The 25,737-nt window shown below is 37.9% G+C and overlaps 1 protein-coding gene across 3 annotated transcripts in view; it reads right to left on the bottom strand.

Annotated features, from left to right (window-relative positions):
• The window catches only part of LOC124723151 (transmembrane and coiled-coil domain-containing protein 4-like), a 130,511-nt gene that overhangs the window by 101,611 nt on the left and 3,163 nt on the right, over positions 1 to 25,737 (bottom strand). For 2 of the 3 annotated variants that reach the window (XM_047248343.1, XM_047248341.1), the window contains exons 3-4: positions 20,601 to 20,745; positions 20,207 to 20,218 (exon numbers count right to left, since the gene is read on the bottom strand). In XM_047248343.1, the coding sequence (XP_047104299.1) occupies positions 20,207 to 20,218; positions 20,601 to 20,745 (157 nt within the window). The remainder of the gene's footprint in view (positions 1 to 20,206; positions 20,219 to 20,600; positions 20,746 to 25,737) is intronic. The other variant, XM_047248342.1, reaches the window with a different exon arrangement.

Below are 25,737 nucleotides of genomic sequence, written 5' to 3' on the forward strand. Positions count from 1 at the left end.
GCCATTTGTTTATTGTTAGTGTAGAGTGAGTTAAATTTGAGTGCAATTTTCCATCACTGTGAGGGACAGTGTCGCTTTATTTACTTGAATTATGTAACCTTTGTAGTTCCCTTATTTTTTTCCACAAGTCCCTGACTGACTGGTTAGTAAATTTGTTTGTGATTTTATATAGCTTTTACATACTACGAAGTGCACTGATACTGCGCTTGTTCTGTGTTGATGCAAGGTGAGTTGACTGCTGTCCACAAACACCTAGAAGCTGCATTGGTCTTGGTCAACAGGCTCTTCTGCTGCCCTAATCTGTGATGAAGTTGGGTCACCAGTGTCAAAGGCAGCAACACCTCTTGTGCTGCTGGAATCCCCTGGAAACCCCAATGTCACAGTGTCTCCTGACGTGCGCCATCTGAACAGCTTTTTCTCCACTCAAGGGTGAATGGTGGACAGTGGTGGGTTCACATATTTCGGGGCAGAAAGTGCAAGTGGGAACTGGCAGTATGGCTGCTCCCCTTACACCAAAGAAACATGTACAAGGGACTAAACAATGTTCATAACACATCTGATGAAGCACAGAATGCCTTGTCTGTTAGACCAGTGGCCAATTTTCTAGCTATGTCTGGACAAACAAAGAGGGTGGATTTCTGGGTCACTGAGAGCTCTGTTAGATGGGTATTGAGTCCCTCAATGAAATATCAGGTAGATCAGGAAAAAGGCCAGTGTGGGCTCAGTGTGCCTTCTGAGAGGTCTTGTCTGAGAAGTGGAGGTGCTCTGCCAGCAGATACTGAATGCAACGGGTGCAACATGCTGTAAATAGTGGCTCATGTCAGCATGAATGACACTTATCCCCAGGGCTCTGAGGCCAAGATGGGTTCCTTCAGGAAGTTTGCTGGATTGGTGAAGGTAGCTTGCATCACACACAGAGTTTATCATTTGCAGCATCATACCCAGAGTCGGTTGTGGTCCTTTGGTTTGGGGTCAAATGGAAGGTCTAAACCAGACACTCAGAGTATTCTGTGACAATCTCAGATGCGAATTTCTCAATCTCCAGTATTTGGTGAACAACTATAGAACCCCCTTAATAGGGTAGCAGGGTATGTGTGGTGTGCACGGGGAAGGATTCATTTTTTGGGTTAGGGTTAATGATGAAATGTGCGTCAAAACTGGAAACAGGTTAGCCACATTTCTATCAGAGGAGAACTCTGACCTTGGAGATTGCAAAGAGAAAACATTTTAAGGTGTTGTTATTACACAGTGTGAACGTCCATGTTAAGGCCTGAAACTAGTCTCACTTATTAAAAGTAATAATGTCTACATGGTATTAGGAATAGAAATTGGCTGAAATCAGAAGTGAGCAAAAATGAAATCCTAAATTCAGATAGGAAAGTATATTGCACATGATGGCACTGCATTTATTATTATAAAGGACGATAGTGTAGTACAGTTGTAAGATTTTTACAGATTCTGAATGTGAAATTCTTTGGGTTGAGTTAAGAATCAAATATGAATCAAACTTGGTAATTGAATGCTTCTATGGGCCATCTGCATCAGGAGCTGTAGTGACACAGAGCTTCAGCGACAACTTTGAGAATATTCCGAGTAAATTTCCTGATCAGCTGACTGTAATAGGGGTAACTTCAACTTCCTGGCTATAGAATGGTAGTCATCCAATTAAAACTGGTGCAAGAGAATGGGAACATGTGAGAGTACTCTGAACCTCTTCTCTGAAAATTACATAAAGCACATAGTTAAAGCACCAACATGCTAGGGCAATGTCTTAGACCTCCTAATAACTAACAGACCTGAACATTTTGAATCAGGTAACAGAGAGGAGGGGGTCAGTATTCGTAAGGCTGTAATAGCATCAATGACTACATGTATTACAAAAAACATTTAAAAAATAGGATAATATTTTTCTCTGGCAACAGTGATGGGATACAAGTTGTAGGCTATCTGAGTTGTCAGCATAAAATATCAGCTCTGAGGATGAAGATGCGGAAAACAAATGGATAAAATTCAAAAGAATTGTTCAATATGCCTTAGACCAGTATTTGCTGAATAAATGTGGTTCAACAGACATGTCAGAAATTAGCTGCAAAAACAAAGAGAGGTTCATCTCCAATTTAAGCAAAGTCAAAACACACCAAATCTGAATGAAGAGAAAATGAGCAGTTTAATGAACAAAAAATGGGTGTGAGAAGAGCAATGCAAGAAGCATTCAATGAATTTGAAAGTATAAGTTTTCCAAACAGTCTGACTAAAAATCTTGATAAGTTTTTGTTAGTAAAGTTAGTAAGCAGATCAAAATCTTACTTTCAGTCAGTCAGTGATCGTACTGGCACCAAAACAGAAAATGACAGAAAGAAAGTTGAAATAATACTAAATTCAGTCTTCCAAAATTGTTTCACTGTGGATTATTATAATATGGTTCCTCCTTTCAATCAAACTTTGCACAAATGCCAAAATGGCAGCTGGACCAGATAAGATACCTATGGGGTTCTACAGAGATTATTCAAAATAGCTTCCTCCCATTCAAGCAGCAGTTTATCACAGGACACAAGAGCAACGAATGGTACCTACTGACTGGCAAAACAGAGCAGGGCATTCCAATTTTCAAGAATAGTCATCAGACACATTAGCACAATCATAGGCTTATATCTATGACATCAATCTATTGTAGAATTACGAAACACGTTTGATTTTCATGCGTTATTTGTGATTGGATTTAGGACTTCCTTGATGATAGAACTCAACACTTTGTTCTTAATGGAACAAAATTAACTGATGTAAAGCTGATTTTGTGGATACCATGATACAATATAATACGACTGTTATTATCTACAATTTATATTAATGATCTAGCAGAAAACATTAAAAGTTTTGTGAAGCTATTTGTGGAGGGTGCGGTTGTCTATACAAAGACTGAAATGTCAGAAGACCTGCACATGATTGACAATTTGTGCATGAACTAGCAGTGTACCCTGAAATTAAATAAATCAAATTTATTGTGCATAAATGGGTAAAAAAATCCAATATTGTATGATTACACTATTGGTGACAAATCACTGGAAACTGTAACTAAAGTAAAATACCTAGGAGTAACAATCCAAATTGACATTAAGTACTCTGAAGCAAGTAGTAGGAAAAGCAGATGCCAGGCTGAGATTCACGGGACAATCTTAAAGAAACAAAATGATGTGTCCCGTTGTGGGATGGTGCATGCACAAAGAAGCAACAAGGAAACATGAACAACAGAAACTGAATCTCTGCAAAGAACACAAGAGATTATACTGATCTGATAATAATAACTGTCACCCTGTGAATATAGTTCCACAAAGATGCAAGAGAAAGCATGCAATCTGTCACAATCGATTACACTCCAAGGTCGGAATCAGTTGTCCCCAATCAGTGGTGCACTAGCATTCTCTTCATTTGGTAGTGCTGTATCTGTGACTCGGTGGTAGACTTGGTGGCATACACTGCTGGAGAGCTGCAGGCAGTAGTCCTATATAGGCCGTCCAGTGTAGGGATACCTGGAAATGGCTGACATCACATGGCTTTGCAGATGCGAAGTCATGCTGGCTGTGTCCAGTGATCATGGTGCCCTCCATACCATAGCGGATGGTACAGTGATGTCAAACAGTGTTGGCTGCAGGCTTCTGGCACGATGGCAACCCACAGGGCATTGCTGTGTGGTGGGCGTGCCTGAACATCGGGCATCAGAGGTACACGGCACAAACAATTTACAAAACACTTGTTCGACCAATTCTTCAGCACTGATCATCTTACTGGGGCCATTACCACATAGAATTAACAGAAGAGATAGAGAACAGCCAACAAAGAGCAGTGCTTTAGACACAAGTGCATTATGGACATATAAAAAAAATCCACTGGCAGCCACTACAAGAGAGGAGTTGTACATCACTGAGAGGAGTACTACTGAAATTCCTAGACTATATGTCCTGCCAAGTGTCTTGCGACCTATTACTTCTCCCACATCTCGTAAAATGATCACAACAAGAAAATCGGACAAATCAGAGCTCATACAGAGCTTTAGTGACAATCATTCTTCCCATTTGTCACTAGTGAATGAGCAGGAAAGGGCGGAAGATAGTGGTACAAGAAGTACCCTCCCTCACACACCATGAAGTGGCTTGCAGAGTATAAACACATATATGTTGAGCCATTTTGTCGCTACAGGATACAGCGCCAAACACTACACACATATACCTATTCTTATCATGGAGCACAAAGATTAGTATGGGCTGATAAACACTGCCATTGAATACTCAAAGCATGCAAAACGGTCACCTGGACTGATGAGCCTGATTCCGCTTTGGTATACACTAATGTCAGGGTAGAAGTATATTGAAAATCATGAGGCAATGTCAGCAGAGAACCATTCAGGCAGGTAAAAGAATAATTCTTGTCTGGAGGATGAAATGGGGTGCCAGATACATCTACCAACATTTCTCACTTACATGCAATATAGTTAACCACCATCCAACCAAGTGCCCATTTGTTTGTCTACAGCAACCTGCACCCAACTCAAACCTTCAGAAAGAAAATGCTTCACATTGTTATGCCCAAATTGTGCCAAAATGGTTTTTGCAACACAATGGACAGAAGAATACTTGTGTGGCCCTTCCACGTCATCTGACAAAAATCCTATAGAGCACACCAAGCATGTCATCCAGCAAGATGTGTCAGCATCAGACCTGACTCTGCTTAATATCCATGATTTGGGGACAGCAGTTGAGCATTCAGGAATGAAGGTGATTTTGCCAGTCTCAGTGGGGAGAGCTGAGCAGATAGACAAATGCTGTACTAGCTCAACAAAATTGCTATTTTTACTGTGCTGGATGTGAAAGCAAATTGTCACTTTTCTGTATGCAGTATGGATAAGGCCTTAAGTGCTGGATATGGAAAGATGCTCAAAGGACAGGACCATCAGTGGTGCTAGTCTCTGAGTTAACTTATCAATGAACCTACTGTGGTGTGTGTACTGGAAGACCTTCGGTACACACACCATCAGATTATTTGACTTGTCACTCTAACGAAGTGGGCGAGTGTCAGCAATATGTCTCGTGGTCTTATCGTGGCATGTTTATCTTCTGCCGTTAGGTCAGACGATAGAAATGCCACTTGCACGCTGAGGGTAGCAGATTGACGGTGACCATCTTTAAACAGAACTTGATTAATTTTCACACACATTTATTAAAATAATAACAATTCATAAACCTTACTTAACTTGATTCTGGATGCTATTTACAATTGACAGTCTGAAGTTCCTTTGGTCTTGGTACGTTTATCTTACTCTCACATCTCTCTGATACTCGACAAAGTGTCGATACATTTATCTTCATGGCTACGTACAGGAACATGATAATCTTATTAGGTGCAGACTGAAACTTGAATATAGACTGGTATAAACAAACGCAGACTAATGCAGACTGACTAATCAGAGGTCTGTACACTCGTTATAATACCTCGAGCATTCAGGTATCACTGCACGAGTGTGATCCGCGAGGAGAAAAGGTTCTATGTTAGCAGCAATCTCATTGGCTGCGTTACATATTAATACGCGGATCGGCGGAAGCAGAATTTGGTCCGTCTCTAAGACAGTGCCATCTTGTAGTGCGGAGACGGACAAGCGCTGCGCCTGCACTGTTGTGCTTAGCGGGGCGCGCTCTAGTGGGAAAGTTGTGTATGCGCTGACTACGCGGAACTATGTACACAACACCTACACTACAAATTACTGATGACTGACTAAAGGTCATGGAAACAAGGTGTGAAGCTCAACTGAGAAAAATTTTGACAAATTTGCTAAATATGACATAGCTTGCAATGTGCACATAGACAGATGGTTGAAACAGACAAATGACTGAAGGATCACTGAGCAAGACCACTGCAAACTGTGAACACATGTCCCTCCATTGCACATCCAAGGCAAGGGAAGGTTGACTGGAGTTCTGTGGCAAACTCTTAGACTGCGTGGCATTTCAGTAATCTTCCATGTCATTATCATCAAAGTCATAGAAGTTCTCCCCAGTTAAACAGTCCTCATCTCCCTGAGTCTACAGACAATGACATTCATCAATGTAAAGGCTGAAAACCAGTATGACAGTGGCCAAATAAATCAACACAACACCTGAGCAACAGAAGAAAAATATCCCAGTAATCAAGGCTCTTCTACAGGGATTGTCTTGGTTGTGGAATATGGAAATGCTCCACATAAAACAGTAATACATCAGGTTTGGGAAACAACTGGCAACTCAGCTAGCACTGAGGAAGCTGAGAAGACCAAACGGAGGACATGTGACATGCCTGTGCCCTACAAAGGTAGGGGGATAACCTAGCAATGCCCTTCAGTTTGCAGGATACTAGCCACAAGCAAAGCAGTGAGTCACCACTGGAACATCAATACTAACATGTCATCACCAGGCAAACACCGTTAGCACAGACAATGTCAAGAAGTCTAAGTGGAGAAGGACACAAGACATGCCTCCATTCTACTGCCAGGTGGAGTAAGCTAGTAAAATTTTCCCCTTTCCACGAGAGCTCAGCAAACCTTGCCAGTGGCAGTAGAGGGGAGCACCAGCCATGAGAGAAGCAAAGATTCCCAACTGGAGTATTGACATAAACTTATTACCACCACAGGTGATTACAATACCAGGACTGACAAAAAGACGATGCACAGTAGAGAGCTGGAGGGTGAAATTCTCATGCTGACCAATGCCTTAAAAGAAGAAAGATTAGGGTTTAATTTTCCATCAACAGCAAGGTCAATAGACACAGGGTTCAAGCTTGTATTGGGGAAAGATGTAAATGGAAAGTGAACATGCCCTTTTGAAAGGAATCATTCTGGTTTCTGCCTTTAGAGGAACCTAAATCTGGTTGATTAAAGAGAATTTGAACCACCATCCTCTTGAAAGTGAATCTAGTACCTTAACATTGCACCATCTTGCTCAGTGCAGCAGTTTTGAGGCTCACCTAACAGCTATCTGCTACACTCCAGGACATTGAAGGCCATACTTACTGTAGTAAAATGAAGGTGACTCTAGCGTAGGTATTTTGAAGTTTCCACTAGCTTTAAGTTGAATTCTAGGGCTGTGCTCTAAGCTCCCTTCAAATAAATCTTCAATTCTGCATCTACATACACATTCTGAAAGCCACCATATGGTGCATGGTGGAGGATCCATTGCACCACTGTTAGCCAGTCCCTTTCCTGTTCCCTCGGAAATGAAGTGAGGGAAATAAAACTGTCTATATGCTTCTCTACGAGTCCTGATTTTATTTATTATCCTTATGCAAGGCGCATGACGGTGGCAGAAGGATCAGTCTGCTGTCTGTCGCAGATACTGGTCCTCTTGAAGTTTCACAACAGTGTTTTGCAAAGATAATGTCTTCTTCCATCCAGGGATTTCCAATTAAGTTCATGAAACATTTCTTTAATACACACATGTCAATTGAACCTACTGCTTACATATCTAGCAGCAGACCTCTTAACTGCTTTGATGTCTTCCTTTAATCTGACCTGCTGGGGATCAGAAACAATCTGTATTCAATAATGGGGTGCACAAGTGTTCTGTACCCCATCTCATTCATAGATGAGCTACAGTTTCCCAGAATTCTTCCACTATAATGAAATTGACCATTTGCCTTCTCTACAACCGATCTTATGTGTTTGTTTCATTTCACATTGCTTTGCAATGTTATATCTACTTATTTAATATACATGACTGTCTCAAGCGGCTCACCATCAATAGTGTCTTTGAACACCACAGAATTTTTTTTTTCTACTGTCTTCAGTAGCTTACATCTGACCACATTTAGAGTGGCCTGCCATTCATCACATCAAACAGAAATCTTTTATCCTCCCACAATCCTCAAAGGTGACTTGGGAGACATACCATTTTAGCACCACAGTCATCCATGTAAGAATTATTATGAAAAAAATGCGTACAGATTGGCTTAAAACTGCTGCCCTTTTCCTCAAAAGGAAGGAATGAAACAGGTTGAAGAAAAGAGGAAAAGAATTGACATAGTGCTTTGACTTAAAGCCTACTGTACAAATATCTTACAAAATGTTTTGCATGTAATTCACTCTATTATTCTTTATATATATCAAAAACATCACCTATATATATATAAAAAACATCACCAACTTACAGTTTAACGGATTTGACTACACCCTGTATGCATAGCAAACATTTATCATGGTTTCAATGTAAGGAAAAATTATCCTTACAAAAACATGGCTATAATATGGCCAAACTAAGATTAGATTCATTCTAAAACCTACTCCCAAAATTCCAACAAAGTTAAAATGCCAAGTTTTCAGTTAACTGTGCTTGTAAGGGTTATCTGTCAGGAAACTTCCTACTTCCTTAAAATTAGCTTTCATTTGGCACAAAAGCCATATCCAACTTGTTAGTTCAGCAGTGGAATCATCTTACTGCAGCAATGAGGAAGTACAGTAAATTAGAGTTTGATGTCCTGTTAACAATGAGGACATTAGAAATGGTGCAAACAATCAGGTTGTGGAAGTAACTTGCCCATGTCCTTTCAAAGAAACCATCCTTCCATTTGCCTTAATAGAATTACAGAAACCATGGTAAACCTAAACCTGGGTAGCCAAATGGAAATCTGGAACCCCTGCCGCCCTGAATATGAGTCCAATGACTAGCAACTGAGACACTTCACTTAGTCTTTTTGCAACAAGCAACTATAAAATACCTGACGATCCTCATAAACATCTAAAAAACATAAAAATGGTTTTATTGATGACCTTTTTACAAATACCTGAGTTTCTGGAATCTAAAAGATTGGGAAACTGCCTATACCTTCCAAGTAAGTAAGGATTCAAACAGATATTCGACTGTTTCAATTAGATATCTACAAGAATGTACTACAGAATAAACCCAGGAGCACCAATGTTTCACTGGTAGGCACAGATACAAAAAAATATATACAGGAGTTTATATGGCATGCAACTACTGTCACATAACACAATGGAAAAAGTACTATTGTTTTGAAAGTGTAGAAGCATTGAACTGTGTATTACAAGAGATTCATTTATCTTCCCAGAGCTACACATTTAAAAATTGTTTCAATCATGTGAAACATATCGAGATGTTTTGTACAGTTATAACTACACAAAAAAGCAATATGCAGTAACTGAACTGCTTTGTTACTATTTGTTGACACTTTCACATTGCTTTCATTATCTCTGATTTTGAGTGGCATCAAAAGCAGTTCTAAATTCAAATATGTATGTATAACTCCAATGCTAATTTTGACCTTGTCTCACTGTACTGCTTGCACCAAACTACTAGGCAACTTTGGAAGTTGTCCACTAAAAATATTTTATGGCATTTCTTTCCCTTGTGCAGATGAAGGGACCCCCAATAATGAAATGTCAACATCTGTCTGTCATATCAAGTGAGACTTTGAATGTTATCACCATCCAAAACTAAAGGCAGATTTCTTTTTACGTGGTTCAAATCCATTTTGGACTATTTGCTGTTGGATATAACACTTTACTCAGGCCATTAACAGGATTTGAGTACATTTTAAGAGCATTTACTATGGACTGAGGAGTACATGACAAACAGTGGTTTATAAAATTTGAAAAGACACTACACCCTCAATTATTAAGATCATTGATGAATTCTTTGATTAAGCAAGCTTAAGATCAGTGTCTGACATTTCAAATCTAAATACAAGAGAGTCTGCCTGAAAAAAGGAAAACAGTACACTTACGTTTCAAATTTTGTTCCCTTAATGTATCATTCTTTTCATTCCTCATTAAAAAAACATGAATTTGTATGCAACAAGCACAATATCCCCAAGCTCTTTCTTATTTCAGAAGTTTAGTCAATGAATTCTTCCATAATTACAAGGAGACAATGGTTGCCCAGTACGTAGCTTCAGGATTTAAAAATTTTTAGTACCACTGATTGAAACAGAAATATTTCTTAAAAAAAAAATATATATGTTTCTATCATCAGTCCAGTAATGTCCACCCTTGAATGTAAGTACTGACTAACCATTCTCTCTCCTTATAAATTTAACAATTTCTTCAGATGGATTGCACAAACGAATTATATTGTCATATATGTTTTTGTCAGCTTTACTAGTTTCCTTTTATGTTAAGAGAGGTACAACAGCATCACCCACCTTAATACTGCCCCTCTTATGCCAAAACAACAAATGTGCAAAAATGGTTATTCTGAATTACGAGTAGCAGCAACTTGTCTTGGTCATTTATGGCAAAATGTCCTACGTGTTGCTGTGATACTATAGAAGAAATTGCAAGGTCCAATACTGTGCAACATCAGAGCAGCAAAAGTGTCACATTTGTGCTTCTGGCACTCCACAGAATGACTTACAATTTTTGTGCAAGCACATATGTGCTACATATATTAGAATCCTGTCTAATTTTCTTACATGATTAAAATAATGTATTTTGTTAATATTTATATCACTTCACATGAAACAATGTGCTTGAGAACACTTCAGTAGTTCATTTATAGGCTCATTTCATTAAAGACGGCATTATTGCTGAACAATAATGTAACTCAACAGAGTGCCTGGAAATGAGGGTGTGCATTATTTGCTACACTTTTGTGGTGAGCAGTACCTCTAAACAGCATGAGTGAAATAGCGAGAATTCTCAGGATGGCTTACAAGCAGTTTAAAAAAAAAACTAAATGGTTCCAACATCTTGGGAAGATGGAGCATCAAATACAAAAAGTGCAGAATCATCAGAAGAAATGTATGTTAAGTTTTAATTCAGTTTAATTTTCCATTGAGTAAAAAGATAGATGGATGAAAAGAATGAATTTTGGGCACTAAACAGTGAGGTTGGCAATGCCCATTCTTTAATACTGAGGTACGAATAATCACTACCATTGAAATGAAAAATAAAGATGATGTATCTGCAAATGCACTCATTAAAATGCTGCACATATGTTCACCAGCATATCTGTTTGTGCTGTTGTGAAGTATTCATAGAACAGTTTATTGCATAAATATGGATGACCGATCACATGATTAATAGGATGAACCAGTCATCCAGGAACACATTAAAATCTCTGTCAAATCAGGCAGGGAAAAAGTTCTGACATCACAGAAAATTACTTTTTTTTTTTCTTTTTGCTGTCTCTCACTGTCACCTGAAACTGAGGGCAAGTCCATTGGTAAGACAAACGTTTCTCTCTCATCAGCATATAAAAGAGATGATATTAAAGCATGATGCACTGTAAGTGTTATTCCACAACAATGAATTCTGGCCGATCTTCATGCTGCAGTACATGAGCATGTGTCATTCATTGATCAGTGTCCAATAAAAAGGCGAGTATGGACCGCTTCATCTTTCCTTTGTGACTGGAAGGAAGGTGCCACGGTTGGATTGTCGGTTTTGAGTGGCCACAGTTTATTGTTTGTCACTGTCTCTCTCTCAGCCATCTTTCTCCTTGTTTGTTTACCATGATAATACAATCTCTGAGGGAATATTATACTGAGCCATTGTGTTTCCCTGGCAGTGTGCTTTTTTTGCCGCTTTGCCAGCTACCTTGTTTCGTTTGATCTCTGTTTGTCCAGGTATCCAGCTGAATTCCACCTCTTTTATGCCTTTGCAGGAGAAACAAATGTCTTGGACCATCTGAAATATCTTATTTGCTGGGTACATTTGTTAAATAGCCTGCAGAGCAATCTTTAAGTCTAAAGAACAACTTTTAAAGCTACAAAACACACCAATGCACAGGGAAAAAGTGTTATGTTTCATAGTTCAAATGAGAGCAGAACGAACAGATCTGTCGTCTTCAGTTTCAAATAAAAAATTCTTCACTATTTAGATGATTCAGTTAGACAGGAGGCTCACTTGGCCCAATATCAAACCTTAAGGATTCATCTGACGAATACCAGCATTCGAGCTGCACTCGCACAATCAGCTCCAGTGCTGATTGTTGTTAGTCACTGTTAGTCACATACAGAAGCCAGCAATCAGGGGACCGATGACCGTAGCAGTCTGGTCCCTTTAACCCCACAAACCAACCAACCAACCAACCAACCAGCAATCAGAATGGAGGGAACTTGTAAACATTTAGTAGAACTAAGTAACATGACCTCCTGTATTTACATGCTTCAGCTATATCATTGTGACTTTCACCATACTATCTAAATACAGTTTTAATAATAGCAAATTGTTTACAAGCATTCTCATACACACTTCTCATTTTGCAGGAATCAAGAACAACTGATACAAAAATGAATAAATGAAATTACCAGGGAAACAAAAGTGGCTGAATGGAGAACACCACATTGGAGTCGGAGGAACACAGCAACTGGGCCAACACTTGTATCCTGATCCATCTCAGAATAAAGGCTCACACATTTTATTTTAGTTAATGCAGACCACCAAACCAGACACAGTGCTTTCAGCAATATGATAATTAAGATTTAAAAATGCTAGTTCATTGTAAATCATATCCATTAGTGACTGACAGGTTCAGCAACAAGAAATATACAAAATAACTTAAGGCATTTCACTTCTATTAATTCACGTTGAATGGAAAAAGAAAAGCATAGTGGCCATGATTCCCTCACCCCCCCCCCCCCCAATTTTTTTTGCCTCAAATGTGACAGAAGCTAGGGTGAGATGTGCTCTCTCGAAACACTTTAATGATGATGTTGAGAAAGACAAAATTGGCAGACACTGGCAACATAACTGTCAGAGGTTGGTGATGATCATATAAGACAGTACACTTTGAGCTATCCTTCTGTCAAATCACTTTACTGTAGGCAGAAGTCATCAAGAAGGTATCTTGATTCAAGACTGAGTATTACAGTAATGTGCAACGACTGTAAATCCTAATGTCAAGAAAAGCACTGCAAGTCAGCACATCGTCCAAAACACAGACAAATATCCTAAGAGCGCAATTTAAGGTTCTTTAGAGCAAAGAAAGATCAGTGCCATAAATGTTTTGTATTCAATTCACTGACATGAAACGGATTTGTCAAAGCAATAAGAATGTGACATTTACAGAGGAGAGATTTGATTCAAAAGAAATGCAACAAAGACAAAATGTTAGCATGCAGCTATCTGAGCGTTGGGCTGTAAATTTCCATATTCAAGCTCCAGTGAACACTCCAAAAGAACTTAGTGGTCAAATATTCTTCTTGAGAAAACTGGCAGTGTGTAATTTTACTATATATAGTGTCAACTAACATTACCACATGTGTCTAAAATTACCTAAAGGTGTAATTAGGCATCACTCATGTGAAGATGACATCAGAATTACATATGGGTTAGCAGAACAACTCTATGTTTCTGCATATCACCATGTCCATGAACAATCCAACGTTGCTGTCCAGTCTTTTTTTTTTTTTTTTTTTTTAATAAATCACAAAGACCTGGAGTGTTGTTCACTCCAAGACAGTAAATAAAAGCAAGTATGTGCCACTGTACATCCCTGAAGCACAGGTAAAATCATTTGATGATGTGGGAAGAATCACCACCCTTTCATCATCTTCCAGCACTATGCTGTATGACAATTTCCTTAACTTTAAGAATAAGGAATCTGATCGTCCTTCCCTGAAGTAACCTTGAAAAGGTAAGGATGGCCTTTTACATGTATGTTCTCTAGGAGTGACACAGGCACTTCTGAGAGAATGCCATGAATATTACTGCAATTTGTTGACTAGTGAAATTGTGCGAGATGTAACACCTGAACCAAGTCTGAAGAGGACTCTGATGTAGATGAAAACAATTTTTGATTAGATTCTTTGTTAACAGTTCATCAATTGAATCTTTGGTTTGTACTCTCTCTTGATTTGTTTCACCATGAAAGGTATTTTGGCTACCAGTATGTATGATTTACTTGTAACACATATGTGAAAGTCTAATAAGTCTTTCTAATTCCAGATCAACAATTTTGCAATATCCTCCAAGACAGAAGGGATATAGCTATGAATCTCATATCCCAACATTATTAAGTATGGTAACAATAAATCAAATGCAAAATGAATTCTTAAATTCCCATTGTGGATTTTTATGGCTTGCTAAACCTTTCAATCTCCTGTACCTCGAAACAAGTAAAATTCACATTTGTTTTTAGTTATAAATGGAACTATAAGTATTACCCAGGAGACCAAACTGAAAATTTAACCAGGGTGGTAGCACCATTGATTTTATAGTAGACAAACAGAGTTAGGAGTCATTAACAATGTACACTCCAGTATCCTGACAACTGTGTGCTGCCACCACGCATCACGTGTCTGTGTGTCAATACTCTGCATACCACAACCAATAAATGCAGACTGGAACTTTTGTTTGACAATATTCCTCGGGTGACATAAATTCATGTTTCTTCTAAATAAACCACTGGCCACTTTAATTATTATGACATATATTTTCATAAAATGTAATGTAGTTTTCCATTTTTTAAACTACGTCACCTCATTCATACAGGATAACTCATTCATTCAAGCACAATTTAAAAACATATTTCAAATAAAAGACAATTTTTCTCACAAATGGAGCATGCAGGTCAGGATAGGTATCACAAAATGGACTGAATGCAAATTTACCAATCATCCATTACAACAGTAGCTGCATTAGCAATGGTGAGATACTCTATTGTATATAGCGTCATATTGATGTGATGTAGATAACAGGATCATTGTTACTCTTATAAAAACAATTTATTTTTATTGCTAACAAAATGTTGGTGTGTATGGCTGAAAATAAGGGTGAAGACCACTGTATTTAAGTTGAATGTTTGTTTATGGCAGCGAAATTAAAATATGAAAAGCCATGTTGCAAAATGATATTATGTAAGTTTCCTCTAAAATTTATTGAAAATTAAATGACACTATGACAAGATGTCCTTCATACAATGTTCATGATGTGAGAACAATTTATCTTACTAGTGTTTCTACATCAACCATCACTCTAAGAACTGTTAAATCATAATACAATTTTTAAAAAGATTGTATGTGCCTAATGCATATGAACTCAACTGCACTTTCTCTCTTTGTCATCTTTTTTATAATCAACATAATGTAGGCAGTTACCAGTTCTCATCAAAAGTAAACTAATAATAATGAAAACCAAAAAGGAAAAAAGAATCCATTGAATAGTAGGTTTGAACCCGCAAACCTCAGTGTAATTGCCTGCAACCTTACACACTGCACTATCATGCTCTTTCGAGGCTGTGGTCATTTTAATAAATCATAAGTAAATTCACCAGGTTGACAATTCTTGAGTGAAATGCCACATGAATGAACGATTTTATGGTAAGGTAACAGGCACCTTAAACAACATCATTTAGTCCATTTTGTGATACCTATCCTTGACCCCATGCCCTCTCCTCACTGGCGTTTCTTACTAGCTCCCACCTCTGCATAACAAACTGTGAAGTTCTAGCAATGTTGGTACTTCCCTGTACTGTTCATGTCACAGAAATTGCTGCCAAGTAACTTTTTTGTATCCGTAGTGATTCGGATTCCTCTCCTAACATGGATGTGGACACAACAGATACAGTGTAGCTGTTTTATTGTGCCACTGCACAGCCAAGTTGATGCAGTTTGTTTCCAGTCTCAAGAGGTTACTGATTTGGAACTGTTATACTTCTATGCCAACTTTGCTATGTCCTGGACTCTTTGCTGCTTCGTTCATTTCGTGATTTCAGTCTATTGCAGACTTGCAGGAATGTGTGTTTATTTCCCTGAGGTTCGGTGTACCCACCGGAGCAAATGATGATAGAACAGTCTCTACCCATGCCACGCACCTTATAAAAATATTTAGCAACATTGCCAAGGCACATATATAGTGTGCATTTTGCTGCTTTTTATTTTCAATTGCACTTACTTAAGCATTGTGCATGAATGAGAATGTAATCAACAAGTAAAATATAGCACTCATACTGTGACACAATAGGACCATCAGCCACAAGCCCAGGCACTGAGGCAACATGCATTACCAGATCACTGGTTAGCCTCACAAGTATCAATGTTCTTGGTCTCATCCTTGCCATTTAGTACTGTTTTTTAAAGCAACATTATGTGTAAATACATGTCTAATTGGTCTTATTTTTTGTCTTTTTTACAGTGGTACACCATACAGGACACATTTATTTATTTATTTTTGAGCTCCAGGGACCTTGATGAGAGTCTATCACTAGGATTTAGAATGTGTCAGATTATTACAGTAATAACCATAAGTAAATGATCATAAGGCTTACAATTTAAAACATACGTTAAACAGATACAAAAAAAGTTTAGTCAAATTGCCCAGATAACAACACAGATAATTGTAGTAATAGTCACACAACAAATTTTAAGGCTTACACTCTACTTCATATATAATATGTTCTGTCAATATGTGAGATACTAGTGCTGCATAGGAAGTTCATATAATAATGCTTAAAATTAAGCATAGTTCACAAAATATTACACACAGTAAAAAAAAAAAAATTCGTGTAAAGAACAGAAAGCACTATTCAAAAGAACAAGTTTTAGTTGTTTCTTGAATTTAGTCAGCTCTCGAATGACTGATCTGGCACTAACTGGAAGTTAATTGTATACCTTTATATTTGAATAATGTACTCTTTTCTGTACCACACTCTGACTTTTTTATATCTTTGTGAAGATCACGATATGCACTGTTTGTTTTGCAACTTGTACTATTCTTATTGACAAAATACATAAGCAAAAAACTGTGCTGTCATGGCACGGTGAGGATCTCCATCTGTTTAAATACATTTCTGCAACAGCATATATGGTGCACTCTACGTATAATTCTGATGATGGACTGGTTTCTGCCATATCTGATACCATGTCATCAGTGAATCAAAATATCAATGGTAGGCAGCACTGATTATTTCCCGGTCACAAATGGATACAATCAAGTGAATGGTAAATGCTGCTGAATTCAGTCTCTTATATAGATTGAGGATGTGAATTATCCAGTTGGTGGTTGTTAATATGTAATCTCAGGATTCTAGAAGACCCAACTCCCAGTATATCTTTGCAATCACACTTGATTTCAACATTTTCCTCTTTTTTATGTGCTATGTGAAACTGAATGAACTGAGTCTTGTTAAAATTGAGGGACAGACCACTTGAAGTGAACCACTCTACAGCTTCTTTGAATGTGCTCATCACAGCATTCTCTTGACTGCAGTTATGTGGGTACTTTGTCGATCATTATGGTTGCATCATCTGCAAATAAGACGAAGTGTGCTTTTGGGCTAACGCAGCTCATTGAAGAAGATTAAGAATAGTAAAGTAAAATGCACTGCCCTGTGGTGCTCCACATTTGATGTTAAAAAAATTAATATTTGAAGTTGTGTATATGTTTAATAGATTTTGAACTTTTCTGTTTTCTTGCCTAAAATAATGACATACTGCTCAAACAATGGAAATTAAAGCATGTCACGTGTCAATGATGGGATAGATGAAGTTAAAAAAAATCAGTGTAAACATGTTTCACTCACTTTCAATATATTATCACCTATGATATCCTACTTTGGTGGAAAACTCTTCCTTCACAAAGCAAACACCTTGCCAAGAAATGGACAGTCAGAATGATCAGTAGTTTCCTCACAAGATATGTGTGTGATAATACAGAACTATTCAAAAGATTGGCAACACTCAACTCATCAGAAATTGTACTGGATAACACTATTTTAACTATATTCTGAGAGGTGTTCACTGTTCTGAAGGTTCTACTTTCAATAGGTTTCCTGCAGAACCGCTTTGTTTTTTGAGATAAAACACAGGTTTCCTAATAATGTCAAAAGGTTTCCTTGGAACATACTTACATGGTGTATCAAAAAGAGTCATCAGATTTTAAAAAAAATTATAACTATTATTTTATTTGATATATATGTGAGTGAATAATGAACTGTTGGAAAGAGCACATTCTCGAGATTTACATGGTTTCTGCTAGGTAGCAGCAATGTTAACCCACTTCAGTTCTAGAGAAAATGCTGTCAGGACAACAGAAAGCGTTTTGTGTTCTATGTTTTGCGCAGTGCAGGTCAGTAATAACTGTTCAGCACCGCTTTTGTGCTAGATATAGTGTGGATCCAACATAGTTTCACAAATAGCCTGTAGAAATCCATTTGCCGTGCAACTCCACAGCTCGACGTGCCCCCGATGTCCATCCAGCATGTGTTGCATCGACGTTTACACATGAAACCATGAATTCAGCTACTGCAAGGTCTTCATGAAGGTGACAAACAATAATGTGTGGAGTTCAGTAATTTTGTTATTGGCAAGATGGAGGATGACAGTTTTCTTCCATGCTTGGTGTTTAGTGACAAGCCAACATTCCATTTAAATGGAAAGGTGAACCGTCATAATGTGAGACTATGTGAAATGAAAAAACCGCATGGAGTTGTTCAACATGAGAGGGACTCTCCAAAATTTAATGTGTTTTGTGCAGTTTCACAGGAAAAGATGTATGGTTCATTTTTCTTTGCCGAGAAATCTGTTACAGGAAGCACATATCTCGATATGCTTGAGAACTTTCTTTTCCCACAGTTGGAGACTGATTTGAATGACTTCATTTACCAACAGGATGGGGTACCACCACACTGGCATCTAGAAGTGCGGGAATTTTTAAATCCAAAGATTACTAAACGATGGATTGGTCGCACTGGACCAAATGATTCAGCCTTACATTACTGGTCTCTAACGTCATGGGACCTGACTGTATGTGATTATTTCTTGTGGGGGTTTCAGCCTATGTGCCTCTATTACCAACAAAAATCAGTGAACTGAGGCATCGCATAACAGCAGCTGTGGAAGCTGTAACTCTAGACATGCTCGCTGCAGTTTGGGAACAATTTGAATACCACATTGACATATTCCGCGCATCTCAAGAGGGACCATACTGAACACCGATGGGGGCAAAAAATCTTTGAGTTTCCTGTTCATCAAAAAACAAAATTCATTGTAAATGTTTATTAGTTTCAGAAATATAGACATGTCAAATCAGGGTGTCTCAAAAAGAGTCATCTGTTTTTCATTCTGGACAGGAGTTATTCACACTAATTTACAGATTTTCCCCCCTGTAATGCATTACTCATTTGTATAAACCAACACAAATATTTTGTTTTCTTGTGTTGCTTCAGTTTTTATCATTATTTTATGAATTATGTAGTGACTCTTCAGTGACAGAGTGAGTGTGGTTCATGTGGTCACACAGAACTGAAAGGACATGAGAAAAGAAACAAGGGAAAAACTGAGCCACTTTCCACACTTCCACATTTGCTACTAGAAGAGCAGTACTACCTACTGTTACTGAAACTGGCCACTGGAGGCAGACGGAAGGAGGAGATTATTGTTTAATGTCCCATCAACAATGAGATCATTAGAGATGAAGCAGAAGCTTAGCTTAGGGAAGGATGGGGAAGGAAATCAGCCATGTGCTTTCAAAGGAACCACTCTAGCCTTTGCCTGATACGATTTAGGGAAATCACGAAAAACATAAGTCAGGATGGTTGGATGCAGGTTTGAACCATTGTCCTCCTGAATGCAAGTGCAATGTCATAACCACTATGCTACATTGCTCGGTAGGCAGGTAGAAGAGACACCTTATTGGATTGCAACAAAATTCCTGTTTGGTGGTTATTTTGTCCTATTGGTACCAATTTTTTTATAAGCTCCCTGTAAATTTGCCATAAAATCAAAAATCATTTGACATTCAATGAATTATTATGGAATACTATGAATTAATGAACAATAATGTCTGCACAAAAATAATTACAAATTATTAGCAGCAAAATGTGTGTGAAGAATGTGCCCTATTTTTGTACAACATCCTAGCATTTGCCTCGAATGTTTTGGGAAAACCACAAAAAACCAAAATCGTACAATGCTCAACAAATTATTTTAATTACAGAACTCAATCTCAATGCTATAAAAGCATGAAGCACCTTTCTAACGAATATACTACGATTATAACAGTAACAATGGAACAAAAAAGGAGTTGTGGGGAAAGTATTAAGTGACACTTAAAATATGATCAACATGTAGATATCATAAGGTATTAGAAATTTGTAAAAAAAAAAAAAAAAAAAAAAAAAAAAAAAAAAAAAAAAAAAATGGTAGAAAAAAACTGACACATGCACATAGTGTTTTGTAAATTCAAACATTCACATGCAGAAAATTCTCATTCAAAGCCTTTTGTACATACCAGTTGCCAATCCTTTGCGCATTGAAACAATGGAAATACATTATCAATATGAAATAATTAAAATCAGGAGAACTATTGAGAAACTTCATTTCTCTCTCTCTCTCTCTCTCTCTCTCTCTCTCTGACACGCACACACACACACACACACACACACACACACACACACACACACACACACACACACACACACACACTTTTGCACAGGAAAATTAGACATCTACATAGCAGTTATTATAAGAGATGAATGATATTTGTATCTATTAACCATTTCCAGGATATTCCCACTTGGGTTTCATCAAATCAATTAAAATGGCAGTATTCAGAATTTTCTCTAAAATGTGAGACAAAGAATTCTAATAGCATATGTCACATTTAAGGAAATAACTAGACACACCTCCCCTAACTGCAAGCACGATAAGATCTTGAACAACTGGCAGGGCATTTCCATGTAATCGTTCTTCATTAAGAAGCAGGTCCACATATGCATCTGCTTTTTGACTGCATTTCCCCTCAATCATTAATATCATCACAGATTCTACCTATAAAAGATTACAGCAGTGATCATTATTGAAGCAAACACCTACCCTGGTTGAAAAAAAATCACGACTAAATGAAAGAAGACAATGTTGCCATTAAAAAAAATCATTGAATTTTTTATAGTACTGAAGCTTTTGTTTAAAACATTCTAATAATCTTAATACTTCTGGCATGATTAGGCTAGTGAGTTTGTGATTAAAACATCTAACTACTTTGACATTAAAAAGTGACTGTCTTAGCATGCACTAAACTAACTAGTACACTATTTACTTCATTATTTAATAAAGTTCAAACTTGACATTAAAATAGAAACAGATACCAGAAAAATAAGAATCCGATAGTGTCACCAGCAAGAAATGTAGGGAGGCAGTGACTGAAATACAAAACAGGACTAACTCTACCAGAACGCAGTCAGAAGGAAATTCTGAAAGTAGATTTTAATAAAATGACCACTGACATGGGACTTGGATTGCTGAACTTTTTATACACAAAAAAGTGTGGTTAGAGTGTTTGCATAACTGCAAACAGAATATAGCCTTAACAGCATGTGGAATACAAAAATCAAAAGAAGCAACAAAAAGTAACAGAGGGCCCTTGTGAATAAGATATGAGCTGAGCAATTACAACATTCTGAAGGCTACCAGTTGTAATATATGCTCAATTATCTCCTTATTAGTTAAATTCAACATTTTCAGATTCAATGAATAACTGGGTTATATGAAAGAATATAAGCAATAATTTCACTCAAAAATAGGTCACCTTAAAAAAATTAGGTAAGAACAAAAGATGCTCAATTCATAACACAAACAGCAGTTTACATATCAACTCTAGTGTCAATCTCTAGTGTGTTAAGAAAGCTTCAAAGCAAGCCTTAATGTTGAAGTAGGCATTGTTGGATACTTTTGCACACCTCTTTTGCTTATTCCATTTCCAAGACCATTCCATAGAGGATCAGTGCAGGGAAAATTAACATTTTGGCTCTGACATAGATATTTGCTGTGCATTTATATTTTTCCAATATGTCCCCATCCTTCAGTGGAAACAATATGGAAGTTTACATTTTAATGTAATGCTATGTATAAGATGGATGGCACTATGTACTTTAAGACCTGATAGTGTAAGTAAAACCTTTCTTCAATCACAATTTCAAAAGAAGCCCTCTCGTTATAGCAAAATAAAAGTGGCTGGATGGCTCATTAGGAAGAGCAGTACCTACAAAGCATCTTTCTTGGTCGAGTCCCATTGCAAGATACTTTAAATAAAACTATCAGGACTGTACATGTTAATAGGCTTTTCCATCTTGAAGGAGCAATTTAACTTCCAATATGAGTGTAAAATGTATCCTGAATAACTGGTGCAGGACGACAGTATTTTAAGGCCCTTATGAGAGGGCTGCCATGTAGCTACATTACGTTTTGAAATGCACTGAAACACACATGGAAATTCATGCAAGTTAACTTCAGAATTCATACAATATAACTTCACCTGATTTGTCCCATCCTCTAAAGCTGACATTCAATGAAGAGTTATCTTTCTGCATGTGTAAGCATAATGGAATTTTGCACTACATCTACACTCTGCAAAGTGAAGTGCATGGCAAAGTGTACATCCCATTGTACCGGTTATTAGGGTTTTCCTCTATCCCATTCACATACGGGGCATAAAGAGAATGACTATTTCAATGACTAATGACTCTGTGTGCATTCTGATTAATCTAAGCTTGTTATTATAGTCCCCACGAGAGTGGTAAGTAAGGGGTGGTAGAGTATTCCTACAGTTATCATTTAAAGCCGGTTCTTGAAGTTTCGTAAGTAGGCTTTCCCGGGATAGTTTACGTCTATCTTAAAGAGTATGCATTTTCAGTTCTTTCAGCATCCCCATGACACTCTTCCACAGGTCAAACAAACCTAAGAGGCCATTTGTGCTGCCCTTGTCTGTATACATTAAATGTCTCAGTGCTACTTGGTGTGGGTCCCACACACATGAGCAACATTTTAGGATGACTCTCATGCATTTAAAGTAAACTGAAAATGTTTCTCCTTGACAATTTTTTCTATTCCACAGAAGAATTTCTATTATTGTAACGTATAAAAGGTAATTAGGTTGAATTACTAACTCACATCTGATTTTTTTTTTAAAGAAAAAATGGGGGGGGGGGGGGATCTTATAAATTTCAACATATAGCCACATACACAAATTAATTCGCAACAGGAATGTAAAATGACTCATTTCACATCATTATGATTTATTGTGCAAAGTGATCCATGGAATATGAAAATAACTAACACAAGTGATTTGTAAGTATCTTCTCAATAAACCAAAGTCTCCTATCTGAGTGTGAGTGTTCTACTTCATATCCCTACACAGTGTTACACCCAGGTGTTTGTATGGATTTACCGATTCCAACTGTGACCCACTGATATTATCGGACTTTGAAATATCATAAAGATCTGATTGAATATTTGTACAGCATTTTTCAGAGAGTACTTAGTTACAGATAACTGCATCATCTGCAAAAAGTCTGAGGTCACTATTAATACTGTCCACAAGGTCATCAATATACAACATGAACAGCAAGGGTCCATACACACTTTCTTGAAGCACTCCTGAAGTTATTTCTATATATGTCAGTGATTCTCCATCCAATATAACATGCTGTGTCCTCCCTACCAAAAAATCCTTAATCCAGTCCTAACATTTGCTTGATACTCTATATGATCATATTTTTCATTATAAGCCTGGAGGTGGTACTGAGCCAAATGCTTTTTAGAAATCAAGAAATACTGAATCTACCTGTCTGCCTTGATCCACGGCTTTCATTATGTCATGTGAGAAAAGTGAAAGTTGGGTTTCCCATGTTCATTGTTTTCGAAATCCATGTTCCATGAATAATGTAAATCTGTTGAAGGTACCTCACTGTGGCTGTGCCCTTCCAAAGGAACCATCCCGGCATTGGCCTATGCAGTTTAGGGAAATCACAGAAAATCTAAACCTGGATGGCCAGACACTGGTTTGATCTGTTGTCCTCCTGAACTCAAGTCCTGTGCGCTAACCACTGTGCTACCCCACGTGCTTCGTTTGTTCAACAGATCTACGATAAGTTGTAGTTAGATAAGAGGGATTCCATCAGGCCCTGGGGGCTTTGTTCAGTTGTCATGATCTCAATAACACTGACAGTAGTGTCTATTTCATTTATCTTTTCAGCGGTACAAGAATTACATTGTCACAATATTCCTGGGTTTTCCTTTGTGAAGGAAAATTTGAAAACAGAGTTAGGCATTTATGCTTCTGAATTGCTACCCTCAATTTCAGTTCCTCTCTCATCTGAGAGTGAGTGAACACTAACAGCCTTTACAAACAACCAGAATTTCTATGGGTTTTGCAAGAGATACCTCAACAGTATTCTGCTATGGTACTCACTAAAGGCTTCACATGTTGCTCTTTTGACAGCCAAATTTGCATCATTCCACATCTCTCTGCCTAAAGGCACATGTTTCACTTTTTACATGTTATGCAACAGTCTCAGTCTCTGTTTCTTTACAATAGCTGTATGCCATGGAGTGTCCCTCCAACTATGAACTGTCCTACTGGGTACATAGCTATTCAGCATGTGCTCAACCATTCTTTTTAGCTTGAGCCGTAGTTCCTCTGCATGCCTCTGTCCTGAGTCATAAGTTTCAAGTTTCTTATTGAGGTATGACATTAGTTACTGCTTCCTTATCTAGTTTATTGAACATATCAATCTTTCTACTTGTTTTAGTTGCCCTATTTACGTTGGTAACCATTGTTGCTACAACTGCTACATAGTCACTGATTCCAGTTTCAACATGGACATCTTCAAAGAGGTCTGGTGTATTTGTTGCCATTAGATCGAATATACAGTATTTCCATCATGAGTGGGGTTCTATCTGTTCTAGGTAGTTTTCATAGAATACATTTAGTAATGTTTCACAGGATGTCTTGTCGTGGTCCACCACCAACTGTAACTATCCCAATCGATTGTTGGATGATTAAAGTCACCTCCAATGACTGGCATACTTACGTACAAGTGAACTGAGATTTTCCCCAAAAGATTTTGGTCACATCAAGAGGTGAGCCAGGTGGTCCCTAGAAGGTTCCAATCACAATTTTATGCTCACACCTGATACTGAGTCTTACCCAATCAATCTTGCATGTAGTTGCAATTTCTATCTTGGTGGATTTGAGTTTCTTGTCTACTGTGACAAATACATTGCCTTCCATTTCCCAGTAGCCTATTTATTTCAATAGGCTATACGGAAATTTTCCCCAAAAATCTCGCTGCTATCAACTTCAGGTTTTAACCAGCATTCTGTACCTAGAATCGTGTGTGCTTCACAACTTTTTAGGAATGCTTCAAACTCAAGCACTTTGTTGTTCATCAGTTGACATGATATGCTCTGGGGACAATGCTGCAGCTTTGTTGAAACTCCTTGAGCGAGGCTGGCATTCTTAACTTTCTCAGCCAGTCATGAAATTGGAACCTAAATGACAGTCATCACTTGTTTCAACATTTGCCACAATCTGCAGTTGGTTGCATCTTGCTCCCTCAAAGGCTGCCAGAATAGCCTCAACATGTTGAATGAGGCCCCCAGGCATATACACTGATTATACATCGTGTTCCTTCCCATCTCTTGCTGCAGTTTAGCCTAAGGGGAACCATTATTTGCCATATGTTTGAACTGCCGATGATTTTAATAGATCCTACCCTTCTGTGTTTGCCTCACCTTGACATGGGAATATAATGTTTTGCAATGCGCGAAGCAAATGTCACTGGCTCAGTTTCTTTGGAAGACAGCACACCCGAACTTGTTAGTTAAGAGGATGGATAAACATCTAGAGTTCTTCCTCGTCCCCATCTTCACTGTACAGGACACTGGACTCACCACTGACATGTCAATCTCAGTCAAGTGGACGAGTAGTGATAGATCCTGCACAAGAGACAGTATCCACATTGGTTAGGGGCAATATTTCAC

Source organism: Schistocerca piceifrons, chromosome X (genome assembly GCF_021461385.2).
Source record: "Schistocerca piceifrons isolate TAMUIC-IGC-003096 chromosome X, iqSchPice1.1, whole genome shotgun sequence".
Taxonomy (NCBI): Eukaryota; Metazoa; Arthropoda; class Insecta; order Orthoptera; family Acrididae; genus Schistocerca; species Schistocerca piceifrons.